Source organism: Alexandromys fortis, unplaced genomic scaffold, assembly GCF_014885135.2.
Source record: "Alexandromys fortis isolate MF-2015 unplaced genomic scaffold, M_Fortis_MF-2015_v1.1 scaffold_21, whole genome shotgun sequence".
Taxonomy (NCBI): domain Eukaryota; kingdom Metazoa; phylum Chordata; class Mammalia; order Rodentia; family Cricetidae; genus Alexandromys; species Alexandromys fortis.
This window is the reverse complement of record NW_026067905.1, coordinates 1,581,270-1,604,804: the sequence shown is the minus strand read 5'-3', so window position 1 is coordinate 1,604,804 and position 23,535 is coordinate 1,581,270. Positions and strand designations below refer to the sequence as shown.

Genomic DNA, 23,535 nt, shown 5'->3' with positions numbered 1-23,535 from the left:
CCTAATAGCCCCATGAGCTTATGTGGGGCAAACACATTCAAACTACCACACCAGGGTTGTTATAATGGCTCTTAACCATCCCCAAGCTGAGTCTTAGATAACCCATGTGTATCAGTCTCTATCTCTGTCTCATTTCTCTATTGTGCTGTCTTCTTGACACCTGGGACTGGGTGACTCAACCTAAACATTCGTTTTCCTTCACTATCAAAAGCAACTCCAACATAAGTCTTTCCCAATTTCACAGAACAGTTTCTTCCTTTCAGAGAATTAAAATGGGAGATTTTATAAAAAAGGTACGCACGTGAGCATGTGAGCACACACACACACACACACACACACACACACTTATATGCATTACTTCTCTAGTTATACCATCAAAATTGTAGCCACAGCTTGAAAGATAGCTCAGGGGCAAAGAGTATGTTCTGCCTGCCCTTGCAGTGGACCCTTGCATGGTTCCCAGGGTTGACATCAGTTAACTTACAACCACATGTAACTCCAGCTTCACGGTATCTGGTGGCTGTGACAACATGTGCACATATCTACACATAGCCATAATTAAAACTCTTCAAAACTTGTAACCATATTCTCAAGACATGGAAAATCATGGAACACACTATGAGTGAATATTCTAGTGCTGACTCTAAGACAGGTTACAGAAACAGAGATGGCAGAATTTAGGGACATTGAAGGCAGAGGAAGGGCCATTTAAAAAAAGGAGGAGAAGCATACAAAGTGAGCTTGTATATTGTATCTCATCACCAGGGAAGCAGAAGCCAGAAGGTCAAGTTCAAGGCTGGCCCTAGCTACAAAGGTCCTGAGACACCATCTCAAACAGCCTAGAGGAAAGGACACAAGGAAGCATGCTGCAATGTCTAACTTTATTTGTTCAAGAGCTTCTAGTGCAAACATCAAACAAGTCTGGGTTTTGATCTGTGAGCTCATATCACATGTCAGAGGAGAAGCAAATTGTAACCTATGGACAAGGCAGAAGACTAAAGGTTCACGGTTAGTGACTTTGGAGGCTTGGATTTTACAGCCTAGAACCTGGCAGTCACAGGTCTTTTAGGTCCTTCTGGATGTCCCACAGGGTGTCTGCACTCTTCCTGAGCTGAGCAACCTCATCATCTTTCAGCTTCTGGTTGATGACGCTGGTCAGTCCTCGGGCATTGAGGATGCATGGGAGGCTGAGGAAGACTTCGTTCTCAATGCCGTACATCCCCTATGAGAGCAACAAAAGCATTCAGACAAGGCATGAGGTCATGGTACAAAATGATCAGCGGAGTTATGTTGAATACAGATGACTGTAGATTTGGTGAACACATTCTCCTATTTTTCATTTAACTGGTCCATATGTCCATATATCTTTGGGGTTTGAAATCATTTTCATATTTATAGACTATACAAACTTACACTGCAAAAAAACTAGTTACAAGAATGTAGTCAGAACCTAGTTTTTAAGTCAAATACTACATTCTGCTTAAATACGCTTTGTTATAGGAGTCTTTAAATGACTTTCAATGATGTCCCTTAATGGATAACTTTCCATCAACTCATTTTTTTTTTCATTTTTATATTGTTTGTGCCTGGGGTGGCACATGCCTTTAACCCCAGCACTCGGAAGGCAAAAGTACACAGATTGTTGAAGCTAAACTATGCAGAGCAAGTTCCAGGACAGCCAGGGCTACACAGAGAAACTTGTCATGAAAAACAAAACAACAAAAATTTATTTCTTGTGTGTGCTTTTGTGAATTTATGTGTGCCAATGAGTACAGGTGTCTACAAAAGCCAGAAGAGGGCATCAAATCCCCTGGAACTGGAGTGACAATACCATCAAGAGGTGCTGAGGAAACAGTTTTAACTCTCTCTCAAATGTTCTTTAAATAAGGGAATTAATTATGGGTTCAATTTCCCTATATAACTAATTGATTAATTATAGTTATCTTAATCTTTAAAACTATTAACCTCAAACATTTTTGTACATACACCAAAGTAGATAAAATAAAAACATTCTTCTCTAGGCACCCTAAAGAAGTCAACAATTACTCAAATTGACCCATACTCACTTTATAAACTGCCCATAGTACCCTAAGCCAAACATCTGGTGCCATGCTGTACACCTAACTACCTTTCTGTATGTGTGGGCATGCATGTGTGCATCGTGTTTCAGTGTGTGCATGTAGAAGTCAGAAGTTGGCAGCAGGTGTCTTCCTTGATGGCTCTTCACTTTACTCCCCTTTGAAATGACAGCTTGTCAATTCAGCTCCCCAGCCAGCTAGCTTACTTTTGGGGATCCCACTTACTTGCCATATTTTTTTTTCCATTCTTGGCACTGACATGTAGAAACAACTCACTTGCTACATATGCTGTTTTAATATAACTTTGCTTTTCTTGGATGGATTTTATTCCAACTAAGTAATGCAGTAAAGGTTCGTCTCAAACTTGCCATGTAACTGAGGATGACTTTGAACTTCTGATCCTTTTGTCTCTACATCCGCAGTGCTCAGATCTGCACAACCACACCTGATTTCAGCAGAACTGGGAAACCAAACCTACATCCAGTCCCTGGCTTCAGGTTCTTTTGGCCTCTTTTGTATGTTTGCTTCATAGTTTTTGAATTAAACTAGATTTGCTACATTATCAAGTGCGCCATGAAAAACTGCCTACGGTTTATTACATAAGCTTAAAATGGACCTCGTATATGCTTCTTTAATAGTACAGTAGAGGCAGGTTCTGAACAGGACTCATGGTTAATAGTTTTTACGGCACACAAGGAAGATTTCTCAGAAAACGTTACCAGACACTTTAGCTCCTACAAAGTTAAGTGTTCTTGCCTTAGACTTTGGTTGGGAAGAGATCAACTATGTTTCTATAAACTGTAAATGCAGAAGTAACTGTGGACTGAAGCTTCTTTGTCTTTGTCTAGATGAATCTCTTTATACAACATGAGACTAGACATGCTGCTACTTTTTCCCGCAGCGGTTTCTCTCACCTTCACCATCGTAGACACAGGGTGAATCCGAGACAGGTTTTTCAACATGGACTCAATGAGGTCAGCCACACTTAGCCCAATGGCCCAGTTGGTATATCCTTTCAGCTTGATGACTTCGTAGGCACTTAGGAAAAGAAACCATTTGAGAGATCATTGAACCTGACAATGAATTGACACCTGCTCTGTCTCTAATGGTCATCTTGGCCAATTTCTAAACTTTTCTGGCTTTAGTTCCTCTTAGTAAAGGAGAACATACACTTGTTTTGTAAGTTGTTTTATGAATACTAAGTAAATTAATATACAAATAAAAGCTGTAAAAATGTAAGGACTACATGGCAGAGTGATACACAGGTATCAGTGGATATTTACAAAGCCATGATGGTTATGAATATTCACTCTCTTTTCAAGATTTTTTAAAAATGTATGCATGTGCACCATCTGTCTGTGCGTTTGTATGTGCAGGTGGGTACATGTGCACATGAGTGCCAGTATCCAGGGGTCAGAGGTATCAGATGCCCCTAGAGCTGGAGTTATAGGCAATCATGAGTCACCCACTGTGGGTGCTGGGAACTTAACTCCAGTCCTTTACAAGAGCAGTACATACTCTTGATTGATAAGTTATCTCTCCAGTCCCTAAAACCATACATTTCCCACGACCATTGATTTACAAAGATGTGTATTTCAACTTAGGAAACAGTGAAAGACAAGACAAGCCATCACTCAAATGAGCAGTAACTTCATTCATAAAATCAAAGCACTGAAAAATCTGAGGAATTTTTAACATGTAGATTTATTTTTACTACTCAGTCAAAATCTCCAAGAAGAGTCATTCTAAGTAAAACTTCCATATTTGAGGTAGCAATTTTTCTGCAAGAACTTTGCAAATAATAACCCTTTGCAAATAACTGAACCCTTGTCAGTGATAAAGCCCTGTATGTAACATGTGGCTTCATTTTGACAAGTCTCCAGGGTCTTACACTATACACAACTAACATGATTATCAATGACTATAACCTATACTTAATGCATCTAGGAGAAGAGGGGTGATAGATAACTCTGAAGGTTAAATGGCTTCCAGTATGATAGTCAGCTTGGGTATTGGAACCAGAAGAATCCAAGCCTGCATTTTTGGCTGCATTTCAAAGTGATACATTGTTGGGACACAACAATCATGAAAGAGAATAGTTGGAAACCGAGAGGAATGGCTTTAGAAAACAAAATTAATGTGGGAGACTTTTTTAAGGGGGTGGGGTATGGTGAAGGGCAGTAAGACCAGTGCTGTGTAAATACTTTCAGCAATTTGCCTGACTGTGTGTGCACATGGTTATTTGACTAACAGGGTCCAGGTTTACCTTATTGGTTGACAGGTAACACAGTGAAGGCCCTCTCTCTAGGCAGCTCCATGTTGACTGCTACAGCTGGATTTGTATTGCAGCTTTCTCTAGATACCTGCACAGCAAATCTGACTGGCCTAAATTAATCCTGCCTACTTCTTAAAGAGACTCATCAGGGGAGGAGCTTCCTGAGCAGGCTGTCTGGAAACAGCTTAGAGTTTTACCTTCCAGTACAGGACAAGAACTCACCAAGGTGGGGTCACCTCTACTCACCTGTCCACCACCATCTTATGTACTTCCTTCCAGTTTTCACTGTCATTGTCTGTTCCCATTTCAGGGTTCAGCTCCTGAAGGGAGACTCCTGCCACATTCACCCCACTCCACACAGCCACTGTGGGAAAAACAAAACTTTCTTATCTCAGATCTCAACTCTGATGCAAATTATCCCAACACCAGTTGGTACTATATTCAGTGGCATCTGACTCTAGTAGAGTTTTCATCCCCTTTGGAGGGAGTATTTGTTCTCATACTTGGCTTCAACTAGCAACAAACTGACCTTCTATATATATACATATATATATAATGCATGTGTACATACACATATATAATTTTTATTATGTATGTATGTATGTGTGTGTATGTATGTATGTATATACTTGTATGAGCATGTACAGGTACCCGAGGAGTCCAGAAGAAAGAGTCGAAGCAACTGGGGCTGAAGTGACAGGCAGGTGTGAGCCACCTAATGTGAGTGCTATGAACTTGGTCCTCTGCCTTCTGCCACGGCAGCGACTGCTCTTTGCTGAGCCATGCCTCCAGTCCCTAGTACTGACCTTTTCACTCTCAACATATGTGGTTCAAAACAGTCACTGTATAATTTACAGAGAACTTGAAATTCTTTCCAAATCTCTAGGTTGGTAAAAAATCACAAGAGATTATAGTTTGGGACCATCCTAAACTCTCAATTTTAGAAATATAAACATCTCTACTGGGGATTGTTTGGTAACAAAAGCCCAATTCTTCTTAAGAAAAAAAAAAGATCTATGGTAATTATACACAAAAACAGTTATTATAAAAGAACACTAATATATAAATTAGGGTCTCCATAATTTAGGGGAGAATGTCTACAAACAAACATAGGAACTGGACTTTGAAACCTCAGTCTCACACTCCAAAAGTGTGACTCACAGTATGAACGAGGGTTCAGGTATAGTTCAGTGCAATTACACAAAGAAAGCAGCTAAACTGCTAGGGACCAAGTAAGACCCTCATGGTCCATGGTTTCTACTGCTTCAGGCCAACTAGACATCCTCATGGACTTTAAGGAACACCATGTGATGTGAGATTCCCCTCTGTGTGCTGTGAATACCGTTGGTGAAAAAAAGAACTGTCTTGGCCGGTTGATAGAGCAGAACTTAGGTAGGTGGAGAAAACAAATACGGAGTTTAACACCGTTTCTCACTGTTTGCTGGTGGTATGCCGCAGCTCCTTACAGAGAGGTTTTCCTGACTCAGTGGTAGCCGTGGTTTTGAAATGCAGGCTTTCTGGGCTGTGCTGCTAGCATGACCTCTGGCTCTTTCAGGAGATCCAGCCAAGGAGCATTTAAATGGAGTCTGTGAGAAGAATGCTACAACTTGCTTTGTGGAGACATAGACCCACTGTGTGCCTAAAAATGGAGCTGTGAGCCTGGCTCTCAGAGGCAGCAAACAGCTCCACCATGCTGGGCTGGGCAGGACAAGCAGGCAGTGCTGTATTTCCTCTAGCAATGGCGCCACTTAAGTTTATAAGAAGGGCTTAACATTTTAAGAAGCAATTCTGGTCAAAAAATAATTACAGATATACAATAAAGACAAATCAAGATGGAAAAGACATCTAAATGAGACACAGTGTTTAAAAATGTACATAGGCTTGGGAGAGAAAAAAAGAGTAAAGAGATAGTAAATGCAATATAAAAGAGTACAGATAGTAATAGATTAAAGGAATAAAGATAATAAAATAAGTATTAAACTTGTAAAAAAAGGTAACAGAGTAAAAATAAATAAGCCATGTAAAGATAAGATATACAAAGAGAGACGGATTATGTATATTATTATGTTTTGATTGCGAATGAGCTAAGTACAGAGAGACATTTCACTGTATGGGCTTCTAAGCTGAACCAACATATATATTTTAAAAGTATCTTAAATTCAAAATATGGTTCTAAGGATATGTTGCTTTGGAAAAAAGGTTCTTCTTTCGTTTCCACAGAAAATGAGAATCTATGGATTGCTTCCAGACTAATGTGGTTTGATGGACCAAGGCCCAAAAGGTTGCCTTAAACAACCCTTTAAAAATTATTTTGCCCAATAAACAGCAGAAAGCAGTTTAGAGAAGAATTGTGCCCATATTCCTAAATATTATTTATAAATGTTTTTTTTTTTACATTTAAAGGGGGATATGCTAGAGATTTGCATTGGTATTGATCTTGGTTTACTGATAAAATTTGAGGTCAATTTTTTTATATCTTGTGATTGTGTAGTTCATTTTAAAATGTAATGTATAATTAAGAAATAAAGGTTAATAGATAATCATCTATAATAGTCAAGCTTGTAGTCATGTTAGATTTTCTGGATGGACAGTTATGTATTTCAGATGGGTAGGCATTCTTCAAAACTTTCAAAGACTACAGAATATGACATTTAAAATGTTTAAAATCTTAGGACTTTTATGACACATCTGCTCCTGGCAGCACCAATCTACTTCAAAAAAAATGATGGGCATCAAAAGAGGCTCTTTATGGAGTTTGTTAGCAATTTGGATAAGAAACTGCTCTTGCCTGGACTGCTTAATTGGACATGCAGGACCCACAGAAAAATGACTGCTAAACTTGCCTAAAGGTAAGACTGTCCTTTGGAGTTCTTGTTTCATGAAACAGTCTGCCAGACATTCTGCAGGACACAAAAATGTGACTAGCAAACTGCCAATATAGCAGATCTATCTTTAAAATTTTCTGCTTTATGGAAAATTCTGCTGGATACCATGGCTCTGTAGGCTAAAGATGGATGCCCTAATGGTACAGAAGAACTTTGGGTGACTTTCCAGATAGTGAGATGTCTCTGTCAATTCTAGAGTTTTGGAAGTTGCTTTTAATGCACTTCCTGTTTACTTAGGTAATATATCCTACTGGAGTCTTTGATGGAGTTCGAGAGTAGATAGTAATAATATAGCTTTCCTTAATTATGGTAAATGATAAAATAGATATAAATATTGTAACTGTAATTATTGCTTAATACCTGCTTTGCTATATGTTATTTTACTTGCTTAAGTTAAAACCCTCCTTCTTATTTAAACAAAAAAGGGGAGGTGATGTGGGATTTCCCTCTGTATGCTGTGACTATCATTGGTGAATAAAAGAACTGCCTTGGCCTGTTGTTAGGGCAGAACTTAGGTAGGTGGGAAAAACTAAACTGAATCCTGGATGGGTTAAATAAGATGTAAGAGCTAGCCAATAAGAAGCTACAGCTAATGGACCAAGCAGTGATGAAATTAATACAGTTTCTGTGTAATTATTTTGGTTCTGGGAGGCTGGAACAAACAAGCGGCCCCCTTCCAACAACCATGGATCTATTTAACTGTGCCCAAGCAAGAATGACTTTTCTCTCATTCTGTATAAATACAGGTCAATAAGGGAATAGGAAAAAAAAAACACTGCTCTAAGACAAAATTGACACACTAAGGAGACCAAAGTACTGCACACCCATGGGAAAACACGGCAGAGGCCCCAGAACCTGTGCAATATTTATCTGGAAACATAACCTTGAACTCTTCAGAAACAGACATGGATGGATATTTGTACTCCAATAATGTCAACATCATGAAGACACACAGATCAAGAACTGCTCCGGACTAAAGGAGACTCAGGAAACAGAATGAGATACAACTCAAGATGTCAGGATGGATCCAGGTGGGGAAAAGGGCCCACAGGACATCAGAGGGTGACATTTGCAAATGGCCCATGGGTTAAATATTGGCTCAGTGTTACATTTCCTGATTTTGCTTCCTGCACTGTGGTACAGGAAAAAATAAAAGAAAAAAAGACCCCCCCCCCCAGGCTTTGATCCCAGCAATCTGGAGACAGAGACAGGAGGATCAGAGCTCAAGGTTATCTTCTGATACTGGGAATTTTAGGCAAAACTGGACTGCATGAAAAACAAAAGCAAAACCACAGAACAAAGTAAAGCATGAAGGAGGAGGGAAAGATAGAATAGAAAAAATCACAAATTCAAGGATTTTTGGAGAAAATAACATGGTGACTATGATATAATGGGGGACAGCAAACACAGTGAGGCGGGCAAGCTGGCTCAGCAGGTAAAGGTGTTTGTTGCCAAGACTGATGGCCTAACTTTGTGATAGGAGGAAAGCAACTCCCAAAGTTGTCTTCGGATTTCCACATGTGTGCAGATGTTCACATACAGATAGTTTTAAAAATAGCTCGATGAAGTTGGGCATGGTGGCACATACCTCTACCCCCTGCACTAGAGAGGCAGAGGCAGATCTCTGTGAGTTCAAAGCCTACCTAGTCTACATGGCAAATTCCAGAACAGCTACATTGTAAAGTTCCATAGTAAGACCCTGTCTATAAAACAACCAAAGGAAAAAAAAAAAGATAGCAAGGTGGATGGATGCATGAATGGATGGGTGGATGGAAGGATGGATGGATGGGAGGATGTATGGGAGGATGGATGGATGGAAGGATGGATGGGAGGATGGATGGATGTGTGGATGGATGAACAGATGACAGCAAAAGCAAACTGGAATAGAGTCAAAAATACAACTATACTATTTCTGAATTCTTTCTGAAATATAGCAAAGCATATAAAACTAAAGTTTGAAATAAAAAAAGAATAGTCTGCATAAGCCAGAAGCACAAAGGAATCATTTTCTTACCGCTGGAGTCACCATGTTCACCCAGAATCCAACCATGGCAACTGCTGGGATGAATGCCAAGCTTCTCAGCCATAAGGTAGCGAAACCGAGCAGAATCCAGGTTGCATCCACTTCCAATCACACGGTGCTTGGGTAACCCGCTTAGTTTCCAGGTGACATAAGTAAGAATGTCCACTAGATATTTTAGAAAAAGGAAAGTAAATTTGAACGGCTGAACCAATTAGAAGGTATTCTGGCTTCTCCCTCTCCACATGCCCATCTCTCACATGAGATATGACCTAAAAAAAAAAGTCTGTAACTTAACTTTTCAGACTCAGGTTCAGACAGATTAGAATGAAGCATTAGTAAAGAAAATGTAAATGTAAAATATGTAAAAACTGTGCACTTGTATTATTATTTGACATAAGATTACCTAGGAACTTTACAAGTCAATGAACTTTACCATGAAAGAAAGAAAAAGGGCTGGTTCAGCCCTCACTGGGATAGCTTGAATAAGAATGTCCCCCATTGGCTCATGTAGTTGAATGCTTAGTCACCAGGGAATGATCAGAAGAATCAGGAGGCATGGCCTTGTTGGACTAAGTATGGCCTTATTGGAGTATGTGTGGCCTTGCTGGAGGAAGCACGTCAGTAGGGAGTGGGCTTTGAGGTTTCAAAAGCCCATGCCAGGCTCAGGCTCCCTCGCTCTGCCTATGGATCAGGATGTAGAACTCTCAGCTATTGCTACAACACTGTGTCTGCCTGCGGGTTGCCATGCTTCCTGCTATGATAATGGACTAAACCTCTGAAACTGTAAGTCAGCCCCAATTACATGCTTTATTTTGTTATAAGTGTTGTCTCAGTCATGTCTCTAACAGCAACACGACACTGACGTACTCACTTAGATTGCCCCCAGTTCTAACCATCTATGGCTGTGGGGGCTGTCATCACAAACAATGCCACTTCTAGGTTAGCAAGGGCTGCCAGGATGCATTTTCTTGAGTACGATATTGTCTAACAAGTTATCATGAAATTCATGTCTTCACTGTCTCATGGTTGGACAGCTGCTGTGTAACCTTCACCCCCGTGTGGCAGAGTGGTAAAGACGTTTGCTGGGTCACAGAAGGTAAAGGCTATGTTGGAAAGAAAAGGAAATACGCACACTGTCTGAAAGAAGCCCACAGTGCATCTGGTTATCCCCCCCGACTGCACTCCTCTGTGCAGCCCCGCAAAGGTATTTTAAGTGCACTCTGACTGGATAATGCCTTCGTATGCCAACTTGAATGCATCAGAAGTGGTCCCCCTACAGACATGGCCCCCCCACACACACACACTCTGCAGGAGCGGTCCCACCTTGCAGAAGTGGTTTCCCCCTACAGAAGTGATTCCCCCCTGCAGACATGGTTCCTCCTCCCATGCAGAAGTGGTCCCCCACCCCGCAGACACTGTTCCCACCCTATAGAAGTTCCCTGAAGACTCAGACTTGGAAGGTTTACTGTGGGAGTGATATAATTAGTGACTACTGAAACAGGACGTGGATATGGAATAATATGGCTAGCTTTCTGCCACTTCTGTCCTACAGTGACCTGGTGCACATGTTTACATACATGACTGAACCATTCAGGAAGCCCCAATCTATACTCATAAAGAATAAGAATACAGAAATGGTCTCCTAACAGGTCCCAACTCCCAGTACTAAGGGAACTGCAGTGATCCCCAAGCTTCTTCACAATCCTCCAAGGAAGGGTCAGAGACAGCGCTACCATTTTATCAGCATTCTGTGTATGCGCACCCATCACGCAGTAACATGGATGATAAACTACAGACCAAAGATGTGTGACACTGACCTGAGCGGGGACACAGCTCAACGAGAGAATACTTACCTACCATGTAGTTCAATCCCCCCTGCACCCCAAAACAAGCGTGTGTGCATGTGCATGTATATGTGTGTGTGTGTGTGTGTGTGTGTGTGTGCATGTGACAGAGATGGAACTTTAGCCATTTGTTATGGCACATGATAAAGTAAAATTTACCTTCGAAACCTGAAATTGTTTTTATAAAACGTTCTTTTTAGAAACAGAAAGAAAAAAAGCTAAGGCAAGAAAATGTCAAACAAAAACCAGCTCGGCCATTTCAAAATCACTTTCTTTGCAAGACGGTGACAGAAAAACGATTGATAGCAGGTTCTACAAGCTGATTCTGTTTTTAGAAAGTTTTAGTTATTTTTCTTTTATGTGTGTTTATATACCTATACATCCATATGCCACACGCAGAGGCCAGAAAAGGGCATCAGATCCCCCAGAATTAGAGTTACAGATGGTTGTGAGTCAACATGTGGGTGATGGGAATTGAATCTGGGTCCTCTGCAAAGGCAGCTGCGGGCTCTTAACTGCCAAGTCATTCTCTCCAAGCCCCTTTGGGAGATGTGACTATTTTGTCTCTTGTCCTGATTTATCAATTCAAATGAATGGCTCGGTGGCAACTTGGTGGTGTAGATTTTGCTTCATGAATCCACTCTGACTTTTACCCTAGTCTGATGGCCCAGCAGAATCCGTAAACAATGGCATCATATACTTTTTATTATTAGGCTAAAAGAGGTGGTGTCAGGGACTGGAGTGTGTGCACACAAGAGCACACACACACACCTGTGCGAGTGTGAAGGCCAAAGGTCTATGAGTCTTCCTCAGTTGCTCCCTGTCTTATTAACTAATCCAGAGTTGGCGAGTTTGGTTAGGATGGCTGGCCAATGAGTGCCAGGCAATCTCCTGTTGCCATCTTCCTGGCACTGAAATTAAAACTGTGTGTCCCCAAGCATGGCATTTTACGTGGGTGCTATAGATCCAAACCCAGGTCCTTACACTTTCATAACATATATTTTGCAGGGTCATTGCCCAGCTCCATCATTACAGCATTAGCAAATGCCTTCCAGCTCTACAGCTCACAACGGATGAAACAAAAAGCTGAAACCCCACCATACAAAACTCACATTTTTAAACATTTGGCCTGGGATGGAGCCATCTGTTTTGCAAACACCATCTTTCTGCACCAGTAACAGAAGACATGCGAACCAACTCTGCCGGTAAGCGAACCCAAAACAAAGTCCCCAAAGGCGAAGCAGACAGAACAGAACCAGACAAGCCACCGTCACAGTTAAAGCCCCGCGTTAGTACCTGGGTTGGACACCACAATGATGGTGCAGTCAGGGCTGTACTTGACGATCTGAGGAATAATGAACTTGAACACATTGACATTTCTCTGCACCAGGTTGAGTCGACTCTCTCCCTCCTGCTGACGGACTCCTGCGGTCACCACCACGATCTTAGAATTGGCTGTCACAGAGTAATCTTGAAGAGATATGGCAAGAGAAGGAACCTTAAATTCAACTCCTGGGCCAAACAGACCATCTATGGCATGCTCTGGAAGCTTCACCATGCAGAACTCTTCAGAACTTACACGAGTTAAAGTTTCTGTATTAAAAGACTGTGTTTAAAAAGGTGTGTGTGTGTGTGTGTGTGTGTGTGTGTGTGTGTGTGTAGATGAGGGCATCCTCTGAAGCTGGAGTGGCAGGTGGTTGTGAGCTGCCCACACAGGTAGTGTGGACCGAACCTAGGTCCTCTGGAAGAGCAGCACACAGTAGTCAACTAAACACTGGGCCATTCCTCCAGCCCCTATTTAAAGGTTTTCAGAGCCGGGTGGTGGTGCACGGCTTTAATCCCAGCACTCGGAAGGCAGAGGTAGGTGGATCTCTGTGAGTTTGAGGCCAGCCTGGTCTATAAGAGCTAGTTCCAGGACAGGCTCCAAAGCTACAGAGAAACCCTGTCTCAAAACAAACAAACAAGAAAGAAAAAAGGATTTTCAGGTTCAAGCTTCTGCAGCTGCATTTTTTCTTCCCTGAGAGACAATGAAGCAACCCCACTTTAAAACTGGCGAATGATGAACCAGGGAAATGCCCTAAAGTATGTCTGTGGCTAAGAAGTCCATTGGATTTCCATGAACAACTGAAACATGTCAGTGAGCCGGCAGCCCAGCAGACAGGCTTTCCACAATCGCCATGAAATTACGGTTTTGCATATTCCTATTAGCAACACGCAAGACAAACAAAACTCAATTTTAAGTTTCTCTTCAGCCATATAATGCTGCTGATATCTCTAAAGGAAAAGAAAAGTGTTAAGTTTGGATTGGAAATCAAATTTTGATTTCTAATAGTCCGTGTACCAAGGGATGGGACACACTTCTAACGCCAGCACTCAGGAGGTTGTGCCAGGAGAATTGCCATGAATTCAAGGCCAGTGTGAGTTACACACATATGTATTATACATATACATACACACGTCTACAGTATGTAAAGGCGTGCATGTACGCGTGTTTAAGAGTCTACTTGTAGGTGTGTGGTCAATTGATAAATAATCAGACCAGCTCAATACAAAAGATTGAGTTTTTAATAATTGAGGAAAAAGGAAAAACTTACACAACCAAAGATCCCGTGAACTCCATGAGCGCAGGGAACCAAAGAGAGTGGAGAGCGCACCCGCAAGATTTATCTGTATTCTTTGGCCTTAGGACAACACACCCCCAAGACAGAATGTGATTGGCTGAGCTTCCCCATCACTCACTCTGCAGCCCTGTCTGGCTTGGAACTCATTATGTAGACCAGGCTGGCCTAGAACTGCCTGCTTGTGCCTCCTGAGTGCTGGGATTATAGATGTGTGCCACCATACCTGGTTGTCACATATTTGTTAGGGAAGATTATTTATGTTCTAGTGGTATTAATTTTCGTAGAATATTTTATTCTTCTGCTAAGGAAGTGTTGATGCAGTCAGCAAATTCTAACACAACAGCTCATTCCCATCACTAATGCAGAAGATTAACAGTCTTTTCCCATAAGATGCAAGGACTGGTCTTATCTCCGACTGTGTTCTGAAGGTGGAATGACAAACCAATCACAGGACGCAGGACTCTGAATGCTACATAAGTAACAGCCATTAGCTAGCTTCTTCCATGGGAGCTGAGGGACGAGAGAACAATTCTGGGACAAAGGAAATGCAGATTACTTGAAAACAGATATTACATATAATCGTTTAAAAGGTAAAGATGATTAAAAAAAAAAGAAAAGAAAACACGCAAATTTTACTTCAGAAAACAAACTGCACTGCTGAGCACAGCCCTGCACACCTATAATCCTGGCAGCTAGAAGAGGCCAGCGTCAAGTGCATAGTGAGTTCAAGGCAACCTGGATTCCATGAGCTCTGTCTCAAGCAAGCGAAATGAATAAAAACCATGTGTTTGTAAAGTAAAGCTGACAAAGATGACTGCTGGTATGTGGCACACAGGACCACATTCTACAGGGATTCTCAGACAGAACGTGTTCACACGCTCTGTGCATCTAAAGCAAAATCTCCAGAAAACAGATTTCTAGAAACTGATGCAAAAAGGTTGGCATGTCCAAGGCCAATACAGACAGTAAACAACTCCACACATCACAGCCTGAGATTCTCTCCTGGTGATATGGCCACAGTAGAAATGGAGAAGAATCTCATTTTTAATGACTATACATTCTACAAGAAGTAGAATTGAGAACAAATTGTAAATTAAATAGGGGACCATTTCTAGGTAGATGGCAATTTTGTAGTATATGAAATTACTAAAACAGATCATGAGCATTTTGTCGTTTGCAATTATAAAAACAATCACCCCACAATTGCAACTTTTTCTAGTTTAAAAAAATAGTTTTAACTGGGTGGTGGTGGCGTACATCTTCAATCCTAGCCCACAGGAGGCACAGGCAGGTGGATTTGTGAGTTCAAGGCTATCCTGGTTTACAGAGCAAGTTCTAAGAAATCCTGCCTCAAAACCAAACCCAAACAACAACAACAAAACCCAAAAAACAAACAAACAAAATTTAGGATAAAGTATACCTCAGGGGATGTTGGGCACTTACTCCGCATCCAGCAAGGCCCTGGGCATCAGCACCACAGGTAGTAATAGCAATAAATCAAAAGTAAATGATCAGTTTGTCATGCTGGAGGGTACATCCCCACCATCTATCCATTATAAAATTTCTTTCACGTAAGATCCCTTGTAGCATGCAAAGAAACGACCTACCTTTATCTGCCACGATTTTGGAAGTCTGAAGGAACAAGCTCCCATGCTGCAGATCCATCATCTCTCCTTTGAGCTTGTCTTCCAGGACATCCACAAGGGCAAGTTCATCAGCTAGGGACTAGAAACACAAAAGCAGACATTCGTTCCTATCACGGTTTGAGTATGAAGTCTCCCACAGGCTGTATGTTCTGAATACGCGGCTCCAGCTAGCAGAGCTGTCTGTGGAAAGTAGAACCTTGAGGACATGAAGCTTCACTGGACAAGGGGGCCACTGGGGATAGGCTTGGGGTCCACATTATAGCTGGCTTTACTTCCCACCTTATCTTTGCAGCCTGATCTACAGAGATATAAATAAACATGCCTTCTCTGCCATGATGGTCTGTGAGGGAAAGTAACACACCTTCTCATTTGAATTGCTCACCAAGAATTTGAGTATAAAAATAGCACCCTAAGTTACACAAGGAAGGTTTAGCACTAATATATCCTAAAGAAGTCTTTTACAAATGGCTAAGCACCCAATGTCTAAAATCCTCAACTTTGGTGTTTGGTCTTCAATAACATTCAAGAGAAATTACAAAGATTCCTCGTGAAAATTAAGTTGGTTCATTAAAAGATACATTGCCTACACATTATGTACATATATGAACATATATATATATATGAACAAATATGTACATATATGAACACACACATATCTATGAGAGAGACAAAGACAGATGATAAAGACTGACTCAGAACAGCATTTGAAGTGTGTTTTGATGTCATCATAGTTCAGAGGGCTTATGGGAGGGGTAATCGATTTAAATCTCCAAAGGTGAGTTCACATTGGAGTTGAATGTGGTTGAACCCTAGAATGCTTAACTTGGCAGGAACGGCAGTCAAGTCTTAGGATAAATAGCCAGTCCTCGGGAACCAATCCCTAAGCACGGGGAGACAGCTCTGTATCAAATATGGACACAAACTTTTATATACCTTCTTACTTATACGTGTTTGGAGAACTTTTAAAGACAACTGTTCTTCTACACGCAGCATCTAAGCCCACAACATCCTCATTTTCATTTTCTAATTCTAAATTAGGACCTTCTCACTTAATAATAACCTAATATAGTCTGTAACCACACCCAGCACCAGCAATTCCAATCGTCTTTTAGTAACAGTACAACACAATCCAGTGCTTATGTCAGAAAGCACACCACAGGATGTCAGTGCCTCTGCATCAGTGGGTGTAGAGAATTAGCTTTGAAGTGCATGTTTAGCTGAAGGAAGCAGGAGAGTCAGCACCTAAAAAAACAACCAAAGCGCTGAATATAGCCGACTGTGTGTGCCGCACACCCTCCACAAGTAGAGATACACAAAGAGATGCATGGCCAAGGACTGATGCTGCGGATGACTCAAATCTCTCTACCTACATTTCCATAGCTCATGCATTTCCTGTGACTATAAATAAACTATTAAGGAGCAAGACCAGTTGGAAGCCAAGAATGCTAATGTAGAAATCTTTTTAATCTCAAGAGGAATGGATGTAGTTATGAATTCTGCCTCTTAGTTAATAAGTGACTCACATCAATGGGTTGGTATTTGATACCAGCAATTTTATATTCAAGTTCTGGTTAAGTATGAGATTTTTATGGGAGGAAAAGATATAACTTTTTAAATAATTAACCAAATGGGGAAGTACCATTTGCTAATTTTCATTTTTGAGCTTGTCCTAGCCTAGGGATATGTATTAAGATATTCTGAGCAGCCGCAGTGGGCTGCAGGACCGAGGGCTACAGTTCTCTCCCATGTCCTGTGCTTCTGTGGCACTGGGTGGGTTATTCACATCAAATAAGTTCATTATTTTGTGATGCTGAGGAACTGGATCCAAGGCCCTGCGCGCTGCAAGAATGCTCTCTATCTGAGCGCATGTTATCTCTATGGTCAACTTTAGAGTTTTTTGTCAGATACGTGGAGGGATAGCCATACGCACAGTTCATGTGACAATGGACAAGTGACATTATTTCTCTTGCCTCAGTTACTTTGTCTCAAAACAAGGAAAAGAAAAGTTCTCTGTGAGGAGGATGCAGTGTTATGGGCCAAGAATTACAGCATCTGGAAGGTTGAGCTGATGCAGAACTGTCATGAGATTGAGGCCAGCCTGGTTTGAAGGAGACCCCACAGCAAAACAGTAGCATCTACCCCCCCCACACAAAGTTTTTTTAATCTATCAATTGTTTAGAATAAAGCAGTTTACTAGCATTGGCATGCACTTATTTTTTTTTAATTTTTTTTAAAAAATGTAAGCTCAACTGTTTTTGTTCTGACTAAAGAGTGAACACTCAATTAAGACCATTTACAACCCCTATAATTCAGGAGACTATCACACATCATAGGTATCTAGCCAATTAAAAGCAGCTAGAAAAAAACAAGCAAAAGGGCACAGCACACACTGATCAGTTCTTTGATAACTATTTGTCAGTTAAAAGATTCACAATTTGATCCTTTAGAATTTAAAATTTACACACTGGAGAGATGGCACAAGCTACTCTTGCAGAGGAACCAGTTTAGATTCCCAGCACTCACATGGTGGCTCACAACCATCTGTAACTTCAGTTCCAGGGAATCCAACACCCTCTTCTGGCCTCCTCAAGCATGAATGCACATACATTCAGGCAAACACTCATACACATAAAATAAATAAGAGAAAGAACCTAAAGTTTGGGGTCAGGTCTTGCGGCACATACCCCTAATCTCAACATTCAAGAGGTGGAAGCAGGAGGGACCACAACTTTGAAACCAGTGTGGGATACACATAGAATCTCAAAAGCAATGAAAATAAAAAGTGCTGGGAACGCACCCAGGAACTGAGCTGTAGAATGCTCATCTAGCATACAGAAGAGTTCCTGTGCTCAGTCCCCAACAAAACAACAACAGCCCATTAAACTTCACAAACAGAAGGAATATGCTTGCTCAGAGGTACTCGGGAAGCCTCAGCACAAAGAGTCAGTGTACTCTGTGGCGGGGGAGGTGCTGCTTGCAAGCATTGCTTCTCTCTTCCTACATGTAAGGACGCTCTCAGAACCAGCAAGGCCTCAAGTCACTAAAGTCAGAGAAACAAGGAAAGAAACAGTGATGTGAACCACAAGGGCTATCTGTAAGCGCAACCAAGAGTCTAGGCAGGTGGGCGGCGAAAGGAATAGTAAGTCTGGGGACACAAAGTCAGCCTTAAAACTGATGCCGAGAGCTGTGGACGGCAATGATTATGTAAGAATTTGTCCTGTTCTTAGAAGACATGCTGGGGGGCTTAGAAAGCTTCATCTCACCAAGATATTCTCAAATGCTTTAGGAAACTCATAGTACATACATGATACATATACACATACATACATATATGTATACATACATATACACATAATGGAGGAGGTAAGAGAGATGAAAGGAAGGAGAGGGAGGAGAAGAGGGGGGAGAAGACGGCAAAATGCAGAGGGCTGGCAAATCTGAACGATGCATACATGGAAATGCTGATTTATTAAGATAATTTTTTACAAATTTTCTGTTTTAAGTTTGAAATCATTTCTAAATAAAGCCATAGGTTTAAGATTTGAGACTAGTAAGACGTTCCTTCAACAAGCCACTCTATAAAAATTCCCTAAGAAGAGAAAGCAGAGACCACGGCGTCTGAATTTTCCAGTCACTCATTCAACCACAAGTCTCAGTTTATTGCCATAGAAATGAGGCCAAGTTACCATGCTGTCCTCCTGATATGACCCCCACCCAACGGATACAACTGGGTTAATCACAAAGAAGTCCCCAAAAAGCATATACTGATGCCCCGAAACTGACCTGGACCAGTAAAAAAAAGTCAAAGGCTTGCAAGACAGAGAAAAAGAAGCATGGTAAGGATATAAAATACTTGTCTTGGATCGAGGCAAAACCAGCTATAACAGATGTGATTTTGACAACATGGAGGATTTTAAATATGAATATGATGGGGGACACCACACGACTATGGCACTGTCAAGAAATCCCTGGGTGGTCACACAGAGTGGCCAGAGCCCTCTGGTAGTGTTCAAGTACTGAAAGATAAGCCAGCGTGACCCTCCAAGTTATTTCAGATTGCTGAGGGTTGTCTTTAGGCTGTGCAGCTGGAACATGCATTCCTACAGCACGCGTGACCTCTCTTGCTCTTAAAACATACCTTTCCCAGAATGCTGATAGCACACGCCATTCCAACTTGTCCAACACCTACAACAGTAATCTTATTGTTCGGGGTAGCCGCTTCCTCTTCCGCCACTGGGGCAATGAGCTTTTCCTTAAGGGTTGACATGTTGCCTACAAGAAAAAGGTGATCAGTGCATTTTCCAGGAGTGGAATCTGAGTGAGAAACAGCCTAAAACGGCAGAGCTTCAATACCAGAGTAAAGTGCAGCGCAACAAGGAACATCAGGGTGGTCTAAACAAAGAATGCATTTGCGGGAACCACATCTCACCTAAGGGATGATTTAAACACAGGAAAATTCTCTAGGAGCTTAAAATAAAAGTTCTTTCCTGGGCAGAGGACTCCAAGCACGCAATTAAGTTGCCATCATCACTCCAATGGCCTTTTTTGTTATAACCGCTCATTACTGGCTAAAGGGTAGGGACATTTGGACTTAAATAAGCTAGTTCTTTCCATTGTCCCTACAAGAAATTTATGTACCACCATGTTAACTGGCTAACTTATATTTATAGCTTTTCATAAGCCAACAGAAATGATTATAATTCCCATTATAAATAATTACTTTCCCTCCGGGAGGGCAAAGCCTGAGTTTTGTGCTTTAAATCTCATGAAATGTTCGGTGCTGCCCTGCCATCCTCACAAGTTTCTCCTTCACCACCAAGTATCAAATTTAGTAACCTATGCTGATTACTTTGTTGCTCTTTAGCTAAGTTTATCACAGCTGAGGTGCTGGTCATCATCCTGTTCCTAGCCCATCCTGTTCATCCTACAGCCGTTTTCACCTTTAACCCCTGAAGAGCCAAGTGGCAAAACCTGGCTTTGTAACTGTTGTGTGAAGACCCCTTAGTTGGGAAGGAAGTAGCTGGAGTCAATCACGACTATTGTAGTCTGTAGCTTGTTAGTTTATTTTAAACCGTTTCTCCAAACTGTACCACTTCAGGGGTTATTTTGCCTTAGGGAATCACGTTTGCAGCTTCCTGGTGGACACAAAGACAAATGTCTCCAAAGGGCTGGGACAAAGCACTTAACGAATTCAAACAGACCCTGGATTTTAAGCGGCTTCAACAGAGCGGCTGTCTTTCTCCAGTAAGAAAAGCACAGCCTCCCCAACCCCTGCCCACACCAAGTTTATTTTTGTTAATTGGCTTAAAATCTGTTAGGTAGGTTCCAGAAAGCATTAGGAAGGCCTGGAATCCCAGCATTTAGGAGACAGAGGCAAGAGGATCAGGGGAGGGCAAGGTCAGACTCCATCACACAGTCACACAGTGAAATCTTGAGATTCCTGAGAGCCTGTCGTGTGTGTGTGTGTGTGTGTGTGTGTGTGTGTGTGTGTGTGTGAATCCAGAAAGGGAAAGCAGAAGCTTTCTCCAGCTGGGCTGTCCTGAAAACATCTTAAATCGGTTTGGGCAATTTCAAAAGCCACACTGTTGAAGATCCAGCAAGCACAGGCAGACTCAGCTGTGTCGAGAAAAGTACACATTCTCCTCCCAGCGCCCAACAGTGGTAGAAAATAAAAAGGAAATGGTAAGCATTGTAGCAGGCCTGGCGTCAAATCAGAGAAGCGACTGTAGGGAGAGATAAATTGAAACAAACAAACAAAACACGCCAGTCTCAGGGTCCCCCACATCCACTCCTCTGCGGACTTGAACAAGAGTCAGGGACTAAGATCCCCTCCGGAGAGGATCTTTCTGTTTTAACTGTTAAAGCCCAGGTTTTTCCTCTAATTTCCACCCCAGATTGGGGCTCCCTCGGTTCGCGGCCCACAGGCCACCTCTCCTGTGCAAAGCGGGTCCCGAGGGAGGCAGCAGAGCTCACATCTCGGATAAAGTCTCCAGAGGCAAGTCTAGGCCTAGCACACTGAACGCAAGAAGTAAACAAAACCTAAGTGCATCTAAGAGGCACAGCAAGCGCAGGTACCCGGGGGGGGGGGGGGGGGGGGNGGGGGGGGGAGGGCGTGAGTCGGGGATGAAGCCAGACGTTTAGGACTGAACTTTGCTTTATTCCCATTCCTACAATCGCAGGGAACTTAATCCATCACTAGGTGCAAGGCCTTCTAACCTTCACAGGACCAACTTGTCTAGCTGGAGTCCCTGGCACTTAGGCGCGTGCCCCCAGCCTGCACCCCAGCAGGTGAGTGATGCGTCCGCCACCTGCCAACCAAGGACTTGGTAGGACTAGGTTCACTTACGTTTGTACAAGTCTCTCCCCCAATAGCACACAGGCCTGGGACCAGCCTGCAGGATGCAGATCGAGCCCAGAGTTCAGCCCCAACCTCCTGCCCACCTCTGCTCCCTGCTCGCCAAAAACCGCCAGTCAGAAAGAGGCTGGAGCTGCGATGCTCAGAGGCAAAGGCCCCAGAAGGTGGATGTGTCCTAGCTCCTTCCTCCTGTTCCGCCAACCGATTACGCCTCTTCGCTCCCTACCCCCAACATACACCCTGCTGTTCTGTGAGTCAGGCTTTGGGGTCCTGGGTCAAACCTACCGGACAAGAAGAGACTCGGCCTCGGGCTGAGGAAGGAAAACCACCGCAAAGTCAGCAGACTGCACCGCAGATCCTAGATCTGCAAGGAGGAGGAGGTGGAGGAGGCGGGGCCGCTGCCCTCCAGCCTCCTAGCTTTCTCTATTGTGATTGGAAACCCGAGCTGGGTCTACCACTCCCCTCGGCTCGCTCAATCCCCTTCAAGGACAAGGCTGCAGTAAGCACACGCTCTCCCCCGCTCCCTCTCTAAAAGTTGGAGGTCACCTTCTGGCAGCCGCGGCTTTCTCCCAGCTTGAGGTCTGGCTCTCACTGTGGCAGTAGTCGCCTAAACCTGCCTCTCAGGCCCTTCTGGGTCGTCCCCATCTTGCGCAAATAGAAATCTGTGTCTAGATTGCATTTAGACTCAATTTTAGACCAGTCTCCTCGGTTAAGATGCTGCTGCTGGTCCATCCCTCAGAAAGACCCCCGTGATTCTGAACTCTCTTAGAACTCACATCAGAGCAAGGGTCTTGCGCATGCCTGGAATCCCAGCAGTGGGGATGCGGAGTCCAGAGGAAAGCCAGGAGTTTGAGACTAGCCTGGACCCTCCTGTTAAGAATCTGTTTCAAACAAAAACTAAAAACAGAAGAAAGCTAAATATTGCCCGTCATGTTCAAGTTCCTTCGATAAGACATTGGCCTCCCCTCTCCCCACATCTGCTTCAATTAATAGCTGCCTACGAAAACCAAGGGGCCTGATTTTGCACTTCATAGTTCTGTCTTCCCACATGCTCAGTAATTTCTCACCCAGCCCAGAGCCTGGGTCCTTACTACTGCGTGGAGAGGTGTTCTGAAGATTGGGGCAGCTGTGTTTTCTTAAGATAAATTGTTTCCCCATTCTCTAGCTATCTTACTGACTCCAGCGCGTGAGGATTTGCCTTTTGTTTTCTCTAAGTGTGTAGATCTTGTGAAGGACTGCTAACTCTATAAATAGAGCTCTCCTCTGCCAAGCCTTTGAAGACGGAAGTAGGAATAGAACGCGGTGTTCATGGGGTGCTTCTAGGCCCAATTTATTGAAAATCTGGGGGAGTCCGGGTGGAGCTGGCACATTACTGGGGGACAGAAGGAACGCTGGAAATTGAAGAAAAGGCGCTGCTTTGATATAAAGGTGTTAGTAGCTGGGGTGGGGAGCAGCAGTAGGGCGCATGCTTAGTGTATGCCAAGTCTTGGGGTTTGAATCCCGGTAGTGAGAGAATCGCGGCCCCAGGAGCTGGAGAGGGGATGATAACGGGAAGAGGTTAGGAAAGGAATACACTTTTTCTTCCTGGAAGAAAGGTACCTGCTAAACGTGCAATGCGGGCTAAAGAAAGTAAAGTAAATCATTTCTAGGGAGGGAGATCGGTTATAAAATTGAATACGAATGTAAGAAAAAAATTGCCAAAGGCGACAACAGGCTTTTCCTTTCTAAAAGTAGGTACTGAGAACTTTCCTATGTGAAGAGTGCTGCTCCAGGGACCAAGGCACGCGAGATGAGACTCAAGATGAGAT

The 23,535-nt window shown here is 42.7% G+C and overlaps 1 protein-coding gene and 1 long non-coding RNA gene across 2 annotated transcripts in view; both read right to left on the bottom strand.

Moving 5' to 3' along the window:
• Window positions 1-23,535, bottom strand: part of LOC126497343 (uncharacterized) — a 249,664-nt gene that overhangs the window by 158,677 nt on the left and 67,452 nt on the right. The gene's annotated exons all lie outside the window — the stretch shown is intronic.
• Ldhb (lactate dehydrogenase B) lies at window positions 863-22,163 on the bottom strand. Its single transcript, XM_050135297.1, has 8 exons — window positions 22,013-22,163; window positions 19,511-19,644; window positions 15,334-15,451; window positions 12,402-12,575; window positions 9,253-9,426; window positions 4,600-4,717; window positions 2,993-3,116; window positions 863-1,222 (listed from the first exon to the last, which is right to left on the bottom strand). Exons 2-8 carry the CDS (start codon window positions 19,637-19,639, stop codon window positions 1,055-1,057), a joined length of 1,005 nt encoding a protein of 334 aa, XP_049991254.1. The 5' UTR covers window positions 19,640-19,644; window positions 22,013-22,163; the 3' UTR covers window positions 863-1,054.

Bases quoted from the DNA above. Each gene is read 5' to 3' on its own strand.
- Ldhb (XM_050135297.1), bottom strand. From the start codon at position 19,639: ATGTCAACCCTTAAGGAAAAGCTCATTGCCCCAGTGGCGGAAGAGGAA. The intron at 9,427-12,401 runs GTACTAACGCGG...TAAAATATCTAG, and splicing joins CATTGTGGTGTCCAACCCAG to TGGACATTCTTACTTATGTC. The intron at 3,117-4,599 runs GTGAGTAGAGGT...TCTTTTCCTAAG, and splicing joins CATAAGATGGTGGTGGACAG to TGCCTACGAAGTCATCAAGC.